At 48.5% G+C, this 15,877-nt stretch overlaps 1 protein-coding gene across 4 annotated transcripts in view; it reads right to left on the bottom strand.

The window, feature by feature from the left end:
- Window positions 1–15,877, bottom strand: part of LOC144764106 (beta-1,4 N-acetylgalactosaminyltransferase 2-like) — an 807,618-nt gene that overhangs the window by 182,194 nt on the left and 609,547 nt on the right. For all 4 annotated transcript variants that reach the window (XM_078650276.1, XM_078650273.1, XM_078650275.1 and 1 more), the window contains 2 exons: window positions 4,516–4,703; window positions 4,028–4,168 (listed from right to left, as the gene is read on the bottom strand). In XM_078650276.1, coding sequence (XP_078506402.1) covers window positions 4,028–4,168; window positions 4,516–4,703 — 329 coding nt within the window. The remainder of the gene's footprint in view (window positions 1–4,027; window positions 4,169–4,515; window positions 4,704–15,877) is intronic.

Here is a 15,877-nt window from a genome sequence, read left to right as displayed (position 1 = left end):
TGTAAATCAATCATGTGCCCCTGGGAGCCATCTAGGCTCCTAAAACCATCATGCCTCCATCGCTGGAGCAGCCCCACTATCAAGCAGGGGCTGCTTGGAAAATGAAGGAATCCCACGCGGTGCCTACTCTGGCACACAAACGGGGGGGGGGGGCGGGGGGGGGAGGATGGAGCGGCCCACTCAGTACTGTGCGGGAATCACTCGGGCACTCTCACCCCCCCTCCAGGCAGCTCTACTCACCGGCTGAGGCGGCAGGGGACGCAGTCTTCTCCTCGCGGTTTGCCAGGACTCTACCTCGCTCCTGGGAGCCTCTGCAGATGTTATCAAGGAAGCTATCGGGGCTCTCTCCGCCCCACCCCCCCTCCCACCCCCCTGAGAGCTTCGCTGGCGGTGGAGGCATTTTTCTGTGGCGTGGGGCTTCCCTTCACATCTGGGACCCCCGCGCTGCCATCGACCATCTCTGCGGCGTGGTACAGCTTCCCCCAGGCAGGGGGGAAGTGTAAGTTGAACACCCCAGGCCCCGCCCGCAGTCAGGCGGCGCAGGCCTGGCTTCCTGTTTTCCACAAGGGCTGCGGTGGTGAACTTCTCGAGGTTGACAAAATGAGGGTTGGGCTCCTTTGTAATTAGAAACATAAAGCAGGGTAGGCTCCTGCTAAATCAGAGCCAACAATAAGCGGAATCAGCGGGGTGGGCACCCGCAAAGGCCCACAAGGATCGGGGCAGCAGCTCCGCGCTGCTCAGCCCCAGGCTCTCCCTCTTCTGGGGAGAAGCACAGCGCGCCCAAGGCGCAGAAAGGCTGGAGAAAGTCCTGGAATAAAAAATGGAGCCAAGAACTGGAGCAACCGGCTCCTTAGTAAAGGAAAATTCTCCAGGCATCCAGGGGATGGACAGGGCCCAGGGAGGCAAAGCCTTCCCCTGGGCCCCAGCAGCAGCACGCCCCTGGTAGTTTCAAGTCCAAAAACAAACTTTTTTTCATGGGGTCACAGCCTCTCTTTTATACACAGAAATCCTATGTTGCCAAAGGTGCAAGCAAGGGGCGAACCAGATGCAACTGGTTCTGGAGCACTTTGTTTTGCTCAGCCCCTCTCCCCATTGACAGGACAGGCCAGAGACATCAGCCGCATACCAGGGGTGGAGCCAGCATTGTGGTGGGAAGGACCAGCCCTATTCAGGTCCTAGGTGCACTCCTCCCTGCCATCAACATGCAGATCTCCCCATTCACCACCGGGGCAGACCCATCCCGACTCCTGGAGCCAAGCACACCAGCCAGCTCCAGCCAATCACAAGCCAGACAGTCAACTCACATTCACTGCACAGACAGGCCAACTTCTAAAAGTGGCACTTCTCCACTAGACACAATAGATCTGCGCACATCATCGCGCAGCATTTAATCTCACGAGTTCGCACATACCAAACTCGACCCTGCACTCCCCACACATCAGGAACTACCATGGACACATATATTCTTCATGCCTTCCTATGGGAGGGCAGGCCAATCTCACCACACGCACTCAGAGAGCGCACGCAATTTACACTGGGACACAGTGTCAAAGTGCGCAGAGACCAGAAATCACTACCATAATGTCAGAGTTCAAGGCAAAAAGTTCAGGGGTGAACCTGCCAAAAGGGCCAAGTCCAACAGCATCTAGCTGAAGCCATCTTGTATTTCGGCAGCCATCTTGTCTGCCATGTGCTGTCACATGCTCACCATGTGCTTTGTCCTCCCTTAGTGTTGTTTGCACTTGTAATCTTCCTACGAACAAGTTTTATTTAGCCTCTTCCACTTCGCACATGCTGAGTTGAGCTTGCAACTGTCTATGCAGCTACCTCTAGTCTTACTGTCAGGATGTGTTTACTAGAATTAGCAACTGTTAACTCCTCCCTCTTGTTGACTGTGCATTTTCTATGACCTTATATGTACATAAAACTGTATTTTTCTACTTGTTGTACCGCCTTCTTTTGAGCCCCTGTGTGGGTATAAAAGGTCCATGTTCCTTCTGTTCAGTGTGCTATCTCATACATTACCGAAGGGTGTTTTGTGAATGTAGTTCCACGTCTTGAGGTTAATAAATATTCAGTTTTATATTCCAGTTTCCGTGCCAACTTCTATTCTATTGGTCTGAGGACTTGTGCAGAGAAGGGCGAACCCCTAGCACTGGTAGGCCTTGCTGAGGCTCACCACGCCAGGGGGATGTAGATGTTCAAGAGTCCTCCTGATTCTAGTTCACTGTGTCAAACCTCTATCCCTAATTCTCTCCATCCCTCACCCACCCTCTACTGTAGGATCTGAGAGGTGATCCTGTGCACCTATCATCACATTGAGTCTGAGTCTTGTGCTCATAAAGACCATGTGAGAAGTGCCTGAGTGCCCCAGCAACCTGTTTGAACTGGGAAATGCATGGAGCACCTTGTGTGCCCTAGGCAGTGTCTGAAAAGCATTCACTGAATGCAACGCACCCTGCCCCAATACACTAAAGCCTGTCTGGGGTGGGTCTAGCACCGCCCTGGACAGGAAACCTATTGTCCAAGCATCCCCTGCAGGAGTCTCGTCCAGCAGCAGGAGGTCCGACTCGTGTCTGTGGCAGCAGCATCCATTTTGTGATGCTGAGGCTCTTTTAAACTTTAACCGGGTATACCAGTATGTACATGTCTTCTCCCTCTAGAAGGGTGGAATGCTACTCCCGCCGCCAGAACTGGCGGGGGGGGGGGGGGGGGGGTATTCCAAAGTGTTTGACACCTTACACAATGTTTTGATAAAGCCAAACCAAAGTTAGAATTAACCGCGAGGATTATAATGCACTTAAGAGTATACAATATGGCTATAACATAGAACCGTTATAAGAAGATATTTCCGAAAGCTGCAGGGGGGCTCAGCTCATTCTAGGGCACCCTCTCACATAAAACCAGCACTCTGCCTACAGGATTGTCAAGGCCTGCCATAGGAGTGACTTATAGGTTGCTATGTGTCTAGATGTAAAGGTAGATATAGGTATACTATATCTAAGTAAGGGGTGCTTACACCACCTTACCCGGCTGCAAGTGAAGACCTGTGGTGCCATTTTGGAAGGCTTCCGAGAGGTGGCATAATACATGCTTCTAGAGTACTATATATAGGGACTCATAAGGGTAACCCAGTAACCAATCTGGTATTTACCTAAAGTACATGGTATCAATTTAGAGATGAAATCAGATAGTTTGCTGGGATCCTGCTAATCGGGGCCCCAGCCTAAGTCAAAAACCATCAAAACACCAGGCAAAAAGTGGGGGTAAACATGCAGTAAGATTCCACCTTCCGCCTGCTCATTCATGTGTGCAATCACATAGAGGGATGTAGATGTTCAAGAGTCCTGCTGATTCTAGCTCTATGTGTCAAACGTCCATCCCTGCTTCTCTCCGTCCCTCACCCACCCCCTACTGTAGGATCCAAGAGACGATCCTGTGTGTCTATCATCATATTGAGTCAGATTCTTGTACTTATAAAGATTGTCTGCTCATTCTTTGATGCAATCACAAAGGGATGTAGATGTTCAAGAGTCCTGCTGATTCTAGTTCTCGGTGTCAAACCTTCAAGCCAGTTTCTCTCCATCCCTCACCCACCCTCTACCCTAGGATCCGGGTGGTGATCCTGTGCGCCGATCATCACATTGAGCCAGATTCTTGTGTACAGAGAGATCTTCTGTCCATTCTTTGGTGCAGAGGGATGTAGATGTTCAAGAGACCTGCTGATTCTACTTCTATGTGTCAGACCTATATCCCTGCTTCTCTCCATCCCTCACCCACCCCTACCATAGGATCCGGATGGCGATTGTGTGCGCCTATCATTGCATTGAGTCAGATTATTGTGCTCAGAGAGATCTTCTGCTCATTCTTTGATACAATCAAATAAAGGGATGGTGTTCAAGAGTACCGTTGATTCTAGTTTGCAGTGTGAAACCACAACCCATGCTTCTCTCCATCCCTCATACGCTCTCTACTGTAGGATCCAGGAGGTTCTCTCCCTCTACATTCACAGCCCTGCATCTCTTACCAGATCCAGGTTTGTCGCCTCCAGAACATCGACCAGCTTCTCAAGCGTGGTATTTTCAATAAATATAAAGTCGTCATCCACCCAAAGGAAATACTTTGTTGTAACTTGAGACACTGCAAGATTCCTCCCGGCAAACCAACCCTGAAAAGATAAGATGGTAGCTTTAAATGTGCAACTTTAGGATTCAACCTGAATACCAGAACTTCTTGCAGGAGTAAGAGACAGCATGTCAGTCTCAAACAGAGGAAATCAGAGACTGGAGCATGAGTGCAAGCAGAATCAATGTCCTGTTAGAAAGGATTAGCTTACCCACCCGAGCTGTACGAGACAAGAGGCAGAAAAGCAATTGAAGAAACACAGTTGAATCCCAGAAAGCCCAACACCTTCTGATTTGTACCCAAAACCACCACCAAGAGAATTGAGACCCTTAACCCTGCATATTGACATCTGGCATGCACTGAGTGGATGGCTACATCAACGTTTAATACCTTGGCAAATGGCATGAAGTACTGCTCGACGTTTGGCTCCAGGATTTTTTCGGGTTGGTCATTATCATCGGCAACAATTATGGTGATGTTCGGGTAATACTTGTGGATACTCTTTATCAAAATATTTAATTTTTGGTAGCGCAAAAACGTTTTAGTAACGATGGTAACCAGGGAATTGATGTTCCGCTCTACAGGAGTTAAAATGGCAACATTAGAGTTTTCCCAGAATTCCATGCAGTCATGCTCTTTAATTCCTTTACTGATCATCACCCTTGTCCTATCGCAGACATCAGTGGTTGAAACATGGACCTAATTTAAGTGTACACATGAGCAGGCGAATGTCAAATAAGTCAAGTGTGCAAAGTTATGAAGAAAACAAGTTACATACCTGTAACTGTAGTTCTCCAGTATTGGAAGCTTTCAGAGATTCACATGCCTGAATCACTCCCCGTCATCGAGACGGGAGTCTCCGGTACAAAAAAAAGCAATGCTTAGTAGTATAGCAAACTGAAAAGAGGCCTAGGCCCATTTCCATTTTGCAACCCATAACCCTTGTTATGTAAAAGAGAACAAACTTTTCCATGAACCAATCAGAGCTCCTCACCCTCCTGAGAGAACCTTTTGCCCCTCAGATTTTCGCTCACTTGTGCATAAAACATTCTTTGTGCTAAATCCAAGGTGAGCCTCTCTGGGGAGGAGGGAGAGTCGCATGTAAATCTATGAAAGCTTACAATACTGGAGAACTACAGTTACAGGTAAGTAACCTGTTTTCTTACTCCAGTATTGGAGCTTTCATAGATTCACATGCCTGAATCAGAATAGCGAGCAGTAGTATAAAGCAATTTTTTTGTATATATATATATATATAGTTACTTAATACAGCATTATCCTGTACATAATGTAGAATTCTGCATATTAATATTGCAATCACAGTTACTAAACATAGTAATAGAAAAAACATGCATTCGTAAACAGGAGAAAAGGACGGAGGGTTGTAAAGAGGGCTCACCGTTACTGGATGTTTCTTTAGCACTGTTCTCCCACCGCCATGTCTCTTTCCGCGGCTGCTTCCAAGCAGTAATGCCTTGTGAAGGTGTGCGTAGATCTCCAGGTCGCTGTCCTGCAGATATCCTGGATCGGCACTCACACAAACAAAGCAGTGGAGGTGGACACTGCTCTCGTTGAATGTGCAAGAACTCGTGCGTTCACAGGCTTTCCAGCAGCTTGATGACCATATCCTATTGCATTGGAAATCCATCTGGCAATCCCACATTTTGATAAAGGGAAGCCTTTTCTGGGTGCGCTGAAGCAACAAAAAGCTGTGAAGACTTGCGGAAGGGTTTAGTCTTTAGCAAATAGAATTTGAGACATCGTTGGACGTCTAGCGAATGTAGAACTCTTTCCGCTGCTGTTGTTGCTTGAGGGAAAATGTTTTAGAACCAATGGCTCATTCAAATGAGTCAGTTGTCACTTTTGGGATAAACTTCGGATTAGTTCTGAGAATCATTCTGTCCTCCTTAAATTGCAAGAAGGGGTCTTGTATTGTGAGAGCCTGCAATTCCCCCACTCTTCTGGCCGAAGTGAGCGTGATGAGAAGTGCCACCTTCCACGATAGGAGTTTGAGATCTGCCCAGTGTAAAGGCTCGAAGGGCTGCTTCATTAATTGTGAAAGGACTATATTCAAATGCCAAAGAGGTGGCGGAGGCTTTATTGGAGGAAAAACTCGGCCCAGAAGAAGTCCTTCTGTAGAGTGATCTGGCAGCTAAATGTACCTTTATAGATGCATGAGCCAAACCAGACTTAGCCAAAAGCAAGATGTATGGAATAATCTCATGAGGTGCCGAATTCATAGGATGAATGTTACTTCTTTGGCACCATAGACAGAATCTCTTCCACTTCATTCTGTAGGTTTTGTTCGTACTACCCGCTCTAGCCTTTGAAAGGATGCCTTTACATTCCTCTGAGATGTTGAAACTCACAGTGCTCAGGAGCCAGGCCACTATGCGCAAGGATTTCGGGTCCGGATGGAGCACTTGTCCTTGGGACATCGTCAGAAGCAATGGTATTGGCTGGCGGCGAATCGGATGAACCTCAGACAGCAGCAGAAGCTCCGTGAACCAGTGTTGTCTGGGCCACCATGGGGCTATCAGGATCATCCTGCACGGTTCCTTCTTGATCTTCACAAGCACTCGCGGCAGCAGGGGATTTGGAGGAAAAGCGTAGGCAAAGACGACCATGCCATCTAAAATGCATTCCCCCAAGATCCCAGTTGGGGAAGCCAGCTTGCGAAGGACCGGCATTTCCTGTTCTCCACTGTTGCGAAGAGGTCTACTGTCTGTTCCTCCCATCTTTGAACGATGCTGTCCATGACCCATTGGTCTAACTCCCACTCATGGCAGGTGGACTTGAGCCTGCTGAGAGTATCTGCTTTGACGTTTTGGTCCCCTGGGAGATGTTCTGCTGCTATTGATATCCCGTGGCACCGCGCCCATTCCCACATCCTCTGTGCTTCCTGAGACAGGGAGAGAGATCTTGTTCCTCCCTGCTTGTAGAAGTAGTGCTTTGCGGTTGTGCTGTCCATTCTTAACACAGATGACCCTCTTATCCTTGGCAGGAAAGCTAGCAATGCCAAGCGGACCGCTCTGAGTTCCAGTAAGTTGATGTGCAGTTGTTGCTCGTGCAACTTCCAGCGGCCGCTGACTTGGAGGTCTTGAAGGAACGCTGCCCATCCTTCTAGGGACGCATCTGTAGTCACTATCCATGGGGCTGGCTCTGTAAGGAATTTAAGACCCTGCGAGACATTTCATTTTTGGGTCCACCATGTTGCCGCTTGAACCATGACCGGCGTGACTTGGATTATATCCTCGAAGGATCCCTCCGCTTGATACCATTGTAGAGCTAGTTGCTCTTGCAATTTACGGATCCTTAACCTGCAGTAAGGTACGAGGGGAATGCAAGATGACATTTTTCCCAGCAATGACTTGTACTTGCGTACTGAAAGACACTTTCTTTTTGCGAAGTCCTGGAAGAGAGATATAATTTTCAGCTGTCTCTCTGGAGGTGAACACTTTGTTTCTCTCTGTATCCAGTATTGCTCCCAAGAAAGTGATGCTCTTTGTTGGCTGAAGGGATGATTTTTCCTCGTTTAAAGTCAGACCTAACTTGGCAAACAACTCCACGCAAGCCGCTGTTGACGATTGGGCTAATGCTGCTGATGGTGCCTTGACCAACCAGTCGTCGAGGTAAGGAAATACTTGGCGTTTGTTTCCTTAGAACAGCAGCCACTGGAGCCAGGCATTTCGTAAAGATTCTTGGGGCTGATTTCAGGCCGAATGGCAGTACCTTGAATTGGTAATGTTCTCCGGCTATCATGAACCGGAGGTACTGCCTGTGAGAAGGATGGATGGGGATGTGAAAGTACGCATCCTGTAGGTCTAATGTGGTCATATGATCTCCTGGGTCTAGTAGTAGAAGGAGGTCTTGAAGAGAAACCATTCTGAAAGATTGCTTCTTAATAGGTGTTTAGGGATCTGAGGTCTAGAATAGGACACCATTGAAGAATGTTTTTCTTGACTAGAAAAAAATCGGGAGTAAAATCCCCTTCCCTTCTGGAAGTTCGGCACCGGTTATATTGCTCCCTTCCGGAGTATTGCCCGAATCTCCCTTCGCATTTGATGTAAATGCTTGACCTCCTGATGAATCTGCAGTGTACGAGGGGGGGTTTGTAGAAGTACCAGAGTGTGGCAAAATTGAATAATGTTGAGGACCCATTGGTCCGTAGTTATCTGTTGCCAATTTCAGAAATAATAAGCAATCTTTCCACCCAGGGGAACATGTGATATCAGAGGAATCGGTGTAGCCGGATATTGAAGGTTGTCATTGTTGTCAAGTGGTGTCTTTCCCCTGACGACCTCCTCTCGCTCTCGGAGTAGATTTTGTGTAGCCTCCTGACTGGCGCTGTGTATACTGCAGACGGTAGGGCTGAGATGAGGCAGCGTAAGATGTATATCGTCCTTGATGGTATCCCCCTCTGTAAGACGACTGGCCTCTACCCCTATAACCTCGAAAAGGAACTGTCCTGTATTGTTGTGTCCCCAAAGACTTGGCTGTATCCGTATCCTTCTCGATACTCTGCAGTGCCTTATCTATATATTTGCCAAACAAATCCTCTCCGTTGAAAGGAAGGTCCAAGATCTTATTTTGAATCTTTGGTCTAAGCGCTGTTGCCCTTAACCATCCTTTTCTGCGTAGCACCGCTGCTCCTCCCTGAGATCTGAATGCTGTGGTCGCTATGTCCATAGCGCAATCTATGACTTCAGCCGAAGTCCTCTCCCCCTCTTGCAGAATCTTTCTGGCTTCCTGCCTCTCCGTCTCCAGTACGCGGTCTATGTAAGGCAAAAGGTCGCACCACATTTACCTATCGTACCTCCTCAGAATATCCAGGGCATTTGCAGCTCTCACTAACAGGGCAGACAGAGGAAAATCTCTTTCCCGCATTTTCCAACCTTCTACCCTCTGTCCGGAGGTGTTGTAATAGGAGCAGACGGATTTCTTGATTTTTGCTGAGCCGCCTGGGTAATAACGGATTCTGGCTTGGGGTGACCTAAAAGACAAGCTGGAGCATCTGAAGGAGCTTTATATTTTTTGTCCAGTCTGGCGAGCACTGGAGTCACTGTAGCTGGTGTTTCCGTGACCTTCAGGCCTTCCTCCCATGGATGACTGACAATCGGTAAGGACCGAACTGTCTTACAATAGGTAACCTTGAGGTCATACAAGAAACATTCAGCTTTATCCACTGCCATGGTAAGCGCAAATATTTTTGTGGCTCTCTCCAAATTATGAAAACCACTGATGTCTTCCGGTGGAGAATCAACAGGGTTCGACGAAGGAGAAGAAGGTGACGGAATGAGATAATCGTCCCATTCTCTGTTAAGGTCTTTGATCCCTCCTCCCTACTAATCATCATCTGTGGTCCCTGGTTCCTGTTGAGATCTCAGTGGTGGAGATCTAGGAAGGGGCGCCGGATAAGATATCCCGCCTACGTACTGGTGTACTTGGTAGTGAGCGTGGAAGAGGTGTAGCCATAGGAACTTCTTTAGAGGCCTGAGGTGCAGGATATCTCCTTATAATCCTCTAGCATGAACTGCAGATCTTTTAACAAAAAAGATGGAACACTCGTCACCTCCTCTTGATACTCCTGGCGGTATTGTTGCTGGGGACGATCCTGAAATTCTTCATATTCGTCCTGCAAGTCCCCCTCTTGGTACTTCACCTGTAACTGCAACGGGCTACTCGCATAACCAAAAGGACTGCCATCATCTTCGTCCTCTTCCAAATCCTACTCCTCCAAAAGGTGAGATGGTACCAGAGGCGACACCTTACTTAGAGATGTAAATTTCTGTTGTAATTGTCCTCTTCCTGGCCAAAAACCTATTTTCTGGTTTTTTTCCCCTCGACGACGCGATAGCCGTCGAAACCGACGATGATATAATCGTTGCTGTTACCGTCATCGCCAATCCCGTGGTCAATGTCGTCGTCGACGATAGTCGACAACGCGATCGTAGACGTAGTCGCAGTCATCGCCGCAGATCTCAGCGTTGCCGCTGTCGTCGACGGTGGTACTGTCGACGGCGATAAAGCCTTTGAAGTGGCTTTTACCTCAGGTTTAGTCGAAGCCGCCACCATTTTCTTCGTTGACGCTCCCGTCGACGATGCAGATCTTTAAATTTTTTCCCCAGAAGGTGTGGAGGACGGCTTCTTGATCGTAATCTTGAATTTAGGGGGAGATTTTCAAGGCTCTGATCTTGTTTTCTTTGCATGCTTTACCCCCGAAGCCTGACTCTTCTCCTTTTCTTTGCCTGAAAGAGATTTTGAGGGACTGCGCCCCGAAGACCGTGGGGTGGCCTTTTTAAGGGCCTTCTCAGGTCTTTCCCCTGAGGTATGAGCCTGAGGAGATCTGCTCCTCTTCTGAGATCTCCTGGAAGAAGATTCCTCCTCACTGTCACTAGACATGACTTCCTTCCTGGCTTTTAGCTTTTGAAGCCAAAGTAAAAGCCTTTCTTCACAATCCCTCAAAGTTTTATTGGAAAAGGTACGACATACCTTGCAATCCTTTGCCTGATGGTCTGGATAAAGGCAGTAGACGCAATCCTTATGAGGGTCGTCTGTATAGAGCCTTTTCTTAGAGCAGGTAGCAGAAGCTCTAAATAATCCCTTTTTCTCCTTGTCAGCCATGGTAGAAGATGGAGAAATAGTATGAAGTAATTCAAATAATTAAATCTGAATAAGAAGAAACTCTTAAATCCAATCCAAATTCAGTAGAACTGAAGAGTTTGAGCAGAGCTCAAAGAAGACTCCCTAGCACAACGTGCGGTAGAAAATCTAAGGGGCAAAAGGTTCTCTCAGGAGGGTACTAGATGGTGAGGAGCTCTGATTGGTTCAGGGAAAAGTTTGGTCTCTTTTACATAACAAGGGTTATGGGTTGCAAAAGGGAAATGGGCCTCTTAAGTTTGCTATAGTACTAAACATTGCTTTTTTATGTACCGGAGACTCCCGTCTCGACACCGGGGAATGATTCAGGCATGTGAATCTATGAAAGCTCCAATACTGGAGTAAGGATAGGTTATTTCAGTCATGTTTTGAGAACTACTGTTCACTTCACTTATCTTGTTCACAGTACACACGAGCATTTGAAAAAAGTGCAGCATTCATTTGCCAAGCGATATTTGTCTGTATGTATGCATTATTTCTTTATCATGAACCTAGCTGAGAGGCAGCGAGCGCTATGCAGGGACAAAGTATATGAGGAATTTTAACACTATTTTTGCACCTCATTCATTTTTTCATTTATTTTAATTATGCTAAAAAATCAGTTATATCATTAAAATGACAGATTAGCCCGATTTTCTGGCAACCCTTTTGTGAGAGTTCAAGACAAAACAACCACAGATGAACCATTGTGTTTGATACATTTGACTTACACATTTCAACTCTCATTATGGATGGCCCTGCCTTTGACAAATTGAAGCAAAGAATGATGCGCAGGCTCCAGATCCGGACCACAGCCCGTCTGTGCTGGAGCATCAGATCCTGTCCTGGATGTCCACGCAGAAGAAAAGTGGAGTCTCCAGTGCCTAGAACTTGTCTCACTCTCGCCATGGGACGTCATGGCCACACAAAAGATACCCTTGCACCTCAATAAATATGAAATGCATCTTCATAAACTCTTTCTGGGCTTTTGCAGTGAGGAGAGAAGCCTGATGTTGAGTTATCTCCAGGGGAGACCTTCCAGGCCTCATGTCTGTTGCAAGGGAGTTCAGGCGAAGTTGTTTGCAGATGTCCTGGTCCCCCCTATGACCTCTGCAGGACCTTAGGGAGGCAGGACACCCTCTAAACCACATGCAGGAGCCACCACAGAAATTGCAGCCTGAGTTTAATAAGGAAACCAGTATGAGGGACTAAGCCCATTCTGAGTAGCCTTTCCCCTACCATGGGAGGGCCTAAAAGGTATGGATCAGTTGCCAAAAAACGTCAGCCTCACCTTGCCCTGGTGAGAGGGTGGCATCACTTCCATTGTGCCAAACAGAAACTCTCATTCCTGCAGCTTACACCAGTTTCATGGGAGAACTCCAGCCATGTTGGCAGTGCCAACTAATATTTTGGGAACACATGACAAAATATTAGCTGATGAAAAAGCCATGAAGGTGCAAGGGATGGAGAAGGAAACTGCTGAAGCATTGCCCATGAATAACCCAGGAAGGGGCTGGATGCCAAGCAGGAGGCAAGAATTGCCACTCTAACAAATTATCATGGCAATCTTTGAAAAATGCCAACAAATGCCAACCGGACTCAGACGACGAGTGAATCCTTATATACCCCATGAAGCAGCTTGGCGCTTGTTGATTGTACAATTCAATATGGCAATGAACACCGCAGCCTGAGACACCTTGACCTGGTACAAGTTGTCTAGAAATGTTGAAGGTTGTTCTAATGTGTTGACTGCCCCTCTGGCAGCCCCACAGAGTGGACTGCAACTCCAGGGCAACAATTAACATTGTATTAAAAAAGGGGGCTGCACTGCCACCTACTGTGTCTGTATTGTGGTGGATTTATCATGGGTTGGCCAATGGAATTCATTTTGAAACTTTTGAAGGTATTTCAATTCTTGTTGCTGCTCACCAATTATTTGTAGATTCCAAATTGACGGATCCATAGGAAATAGCCAAGAAGTTGGATTTGGTGAGACCAGTGTCCCTAGGTGAACTCAAAGTTGGGGACTCCAAGTGAGAGCAAATAGAACCTGTGCTTGTGAACGCCAAGCTGCCGCATGGCCCATCCATCCGAAAAAAGGGTAGTTTATGTCCCAGCGGGAGCAAGAATAACTCAGGTTCTGCCATCCTGAGAGTCAGGCACTAAGATCGATCATCTCTGCTATGATCACAAAGTAGATCCAGGGTGAGCTTGGTATTTATTGTTATAAAAATAGGACAAGAGGGGAAAGACATGGAGTAAGGTACTTTCTGTGGGAGTGGGGGATATTATAGGAGGTCCCAGGCAAAGATTAGCCATGGTGACTAATGCTAGGCCCCAACGTTAATCAGTGGGTAGTGAGGGCCAATCGAGAGCCAGCTTCTTTGATTCTGGTCGAAGGTGTGCCAGCAGAGATATGCCCCTTGCTACCCCGTGGCAGCACCCTAGTGGACACAATGTCTACAGGGAAGCTCATAAACCTGAAGGCATTTATCTACTGGTATCTGGGTTCAGTATCAGACCAGAACCTGCCCTAAACCCAACTTAGGGGTATATTTACAAGAATTGCCTCTTAGCAGAATTCTTTTTACCACGGTCTATCGTCGAAACCCATCGCCATGTTTGCAACGTTTTCACAATACTGCTGCTAACTCGAGCATCATGGCGTTAAACATCTTGACACTAGCATGAAAAAAGTGTTGGTTGGCAATTAATGGCAACAAAAATCATGTTATTCAGCCTAACGTAACTTTTCAGCCTCTAGAGGCAAAAGAGCTGATAAATACACCTCTAGGGGAAAAAAACACTGTATGCAGATTGGAGCAGCCAGGACTAAGTTACCAAGTTCGGCACAGGTCAACAAGCTGCTCCAAACCCCCCCGAACACCCAGGATGGCAAGCCAGAGTCCCAGGGGAAGGGGAAAAGAAGAATCAGCGCCTCATTTATAAAAAGTGGCGCATTGTGGGGGAAAAAACAGGGATGCAGCACTTTTCATTTCACCATCCTTGCGACACCATGGTGGCTGATGCCTGGGAGGTCAGACAGTACCTGGGGCCTGGAGGCCTTGCTGGGCCTGCGTCTGAAGCTTGGAGTGGGGGTGCTGTTGAGTTACTGCGGCCTGACAGTGGAGGCAGGCCGCATCTGGCCGGAGCCTGTTGGCAGCAGCGGTATACATTGAGGCATCGGCAATCACCCTTACCAGGTTCTGAAGTCTGGCAGGTCGCATGGATTGGAGCCACATTGCTGACGTGTGTAAGAAGACCGTCTGGTGCCCCCATGGAGCAGTGATCAGTAGAGGTATTCCTGTGGACCGATGTGGGGAGGTCTGCATTGCAAAACACGCGCCACCACTACACCTGGGTGCACGGAGGAGATTGCCAATGGTAGGCTGAGCCTCTCTGCATCACAGACCGGAGGAGGTGGTGCGGGAGCGCAACAACTTCGCACCTAAGAGGGCCCTGTTGCATCTCCTGCATGGGAGGTTCCCCAGTGGACTCGGCAGCAACTGCTGTACCCCACCTTATGAAATCCGGCCTGGCTGAGGCTCATGCTGGCTGAGTCACAGATTCCGAGAGAGTGCAGTGGATTGAACCCCGGTGTCAATGTGCAGGGGAGGAGAAGGTGGAACAGGAGTGGAGGAAGCCTGGGGGTCATGTCAGGCCCAGGCCTGGTGCCTGTAGGTGGCGCACACTGCGCCCTGGACAATCCCTGCACTGCGGAGGACCCACTTTGCCGAGGACACCGCGCAAGACTGGTGGGGGACTCCACTTACTAGCTCAAATTGCGGATATCGGCCATAGGTGGCAGCAGGTGCCAGCGGCACGGGGTCAGTTCAGGCCCAGGCCCTTGGGCATGTAGCTTGATCTGCCGTTACTTGCTGGGGCACTGGGGAACATGGAATCTGGTCGTCACAGTTAGATTGGAGGAGGCGACCGGGTGGTTCTGCCTTTCCCCGCCCCGTTAGTTAGCTTTTGGAGGTATGGGGGACTATCCCTTAGTGGACTTGCTACTTCCACAGTGCAGCACCACCTGGTAGCATCTGCTGCTGTCCCCATTTGCTGCAGCTGGTTCTTCTGACCCGGAGGTCAGGATTTTGAGACCCTCCTCCACCCACAGGCTCTTGCCTGCGCCTTATCTCTGGTGGTCCAGGGGTAGAGCATCACTGCTCTGCTGCTTGAATACCCCATGTCCCGCTTTACCGCTGTTTCTGTCCCTTTTTCTGCTCTTTTCCTTTGCTTTTCTGTCTCTGTCTTTGATTTTTTTGCTTTGCTTTGGTTTTTCTGTGCTTTCTTCAGTTCCTTCGTCTGTCCTCTACCTTGTTGCCACTGCAATCCCGTGGCCCCACACCACTCCAGTGTCCTTTCCCGCTCACGCGTTTCCCCCCTCCCAGCTGTCCAGTCCCCCCGCAGCACTACTGAATGGCAGCTGCCCTCAGTGGGCGCACTGCTGCACACCAAAGGCAAGCCCGTCTGCGTCTGTCCTGGTCTGGACCGTGCCCAGCGCCAGGGACCCTGCCTCTCGACACTCCACTGCTACAACGCCAACACCCTCCTCGCCCTCATCCCCGAATCCCACACCACCTGCCGGTGGAGGGTGCAGGTAGATTAGCTGCTGCATTGCTCAGTAGCCATACCCAGAAGGTCAACCTGGGTGCGTTCGGCCAGGCTCTATCTAGAGCTCGCCCAACGCTCCTCCCTAAATTAGGTGAAGCGGTCAATGGCTTTAATGGGTGGGTGCTGCAGGCGGCCAATGTCTCTACGAAACATACTACCCTGTCCAGGCTCCGTCGCACCCCCGCTCAACCCTGGTTCTCTCCCGAGTTGAGGGAGCTGAAATTGGGATGTAAAAAGCTGGAGCGGGCATGGAGACTTGAGTACAGTTTGGAGACAAAGTCCGCCCTACGCACAGCCCAAAAGAACTACTATACCGCTATCAAGACAGCCAAAGGTAGCTACTACGCAGGGAGAATCGCTAAAGCGGATAATAACAGTAGAGAGATTTTCTCTATTGTTAAAAGCTTCCTATCCCCTGCTGCCGACTCAACCATACTCCCTTCTTCCATGCAATGGTGTGAGGAATTGTCTGATTTCTTTATTAATAAAATAGTCAAGA

The sequence above is a fragment of the Lissotriton helveticus genome, chromosome 6 (genome assembly GCF_964261635.1).
Source record: "Lissotriton helveticus chromosome 6, aLisHel1.1, whole genome shotgun sequence".
Lineage (NCBI taxonomy): Eukaryota > Metazoa > Chordata > Amphibia > Caudata > Salamandridae > Lissotriton > Lissotriton helveticus.
Note: the sequence above shows the minus strand (reverse complement) of the source record. Positions and strands in the feature narration are given on the sequence as shown.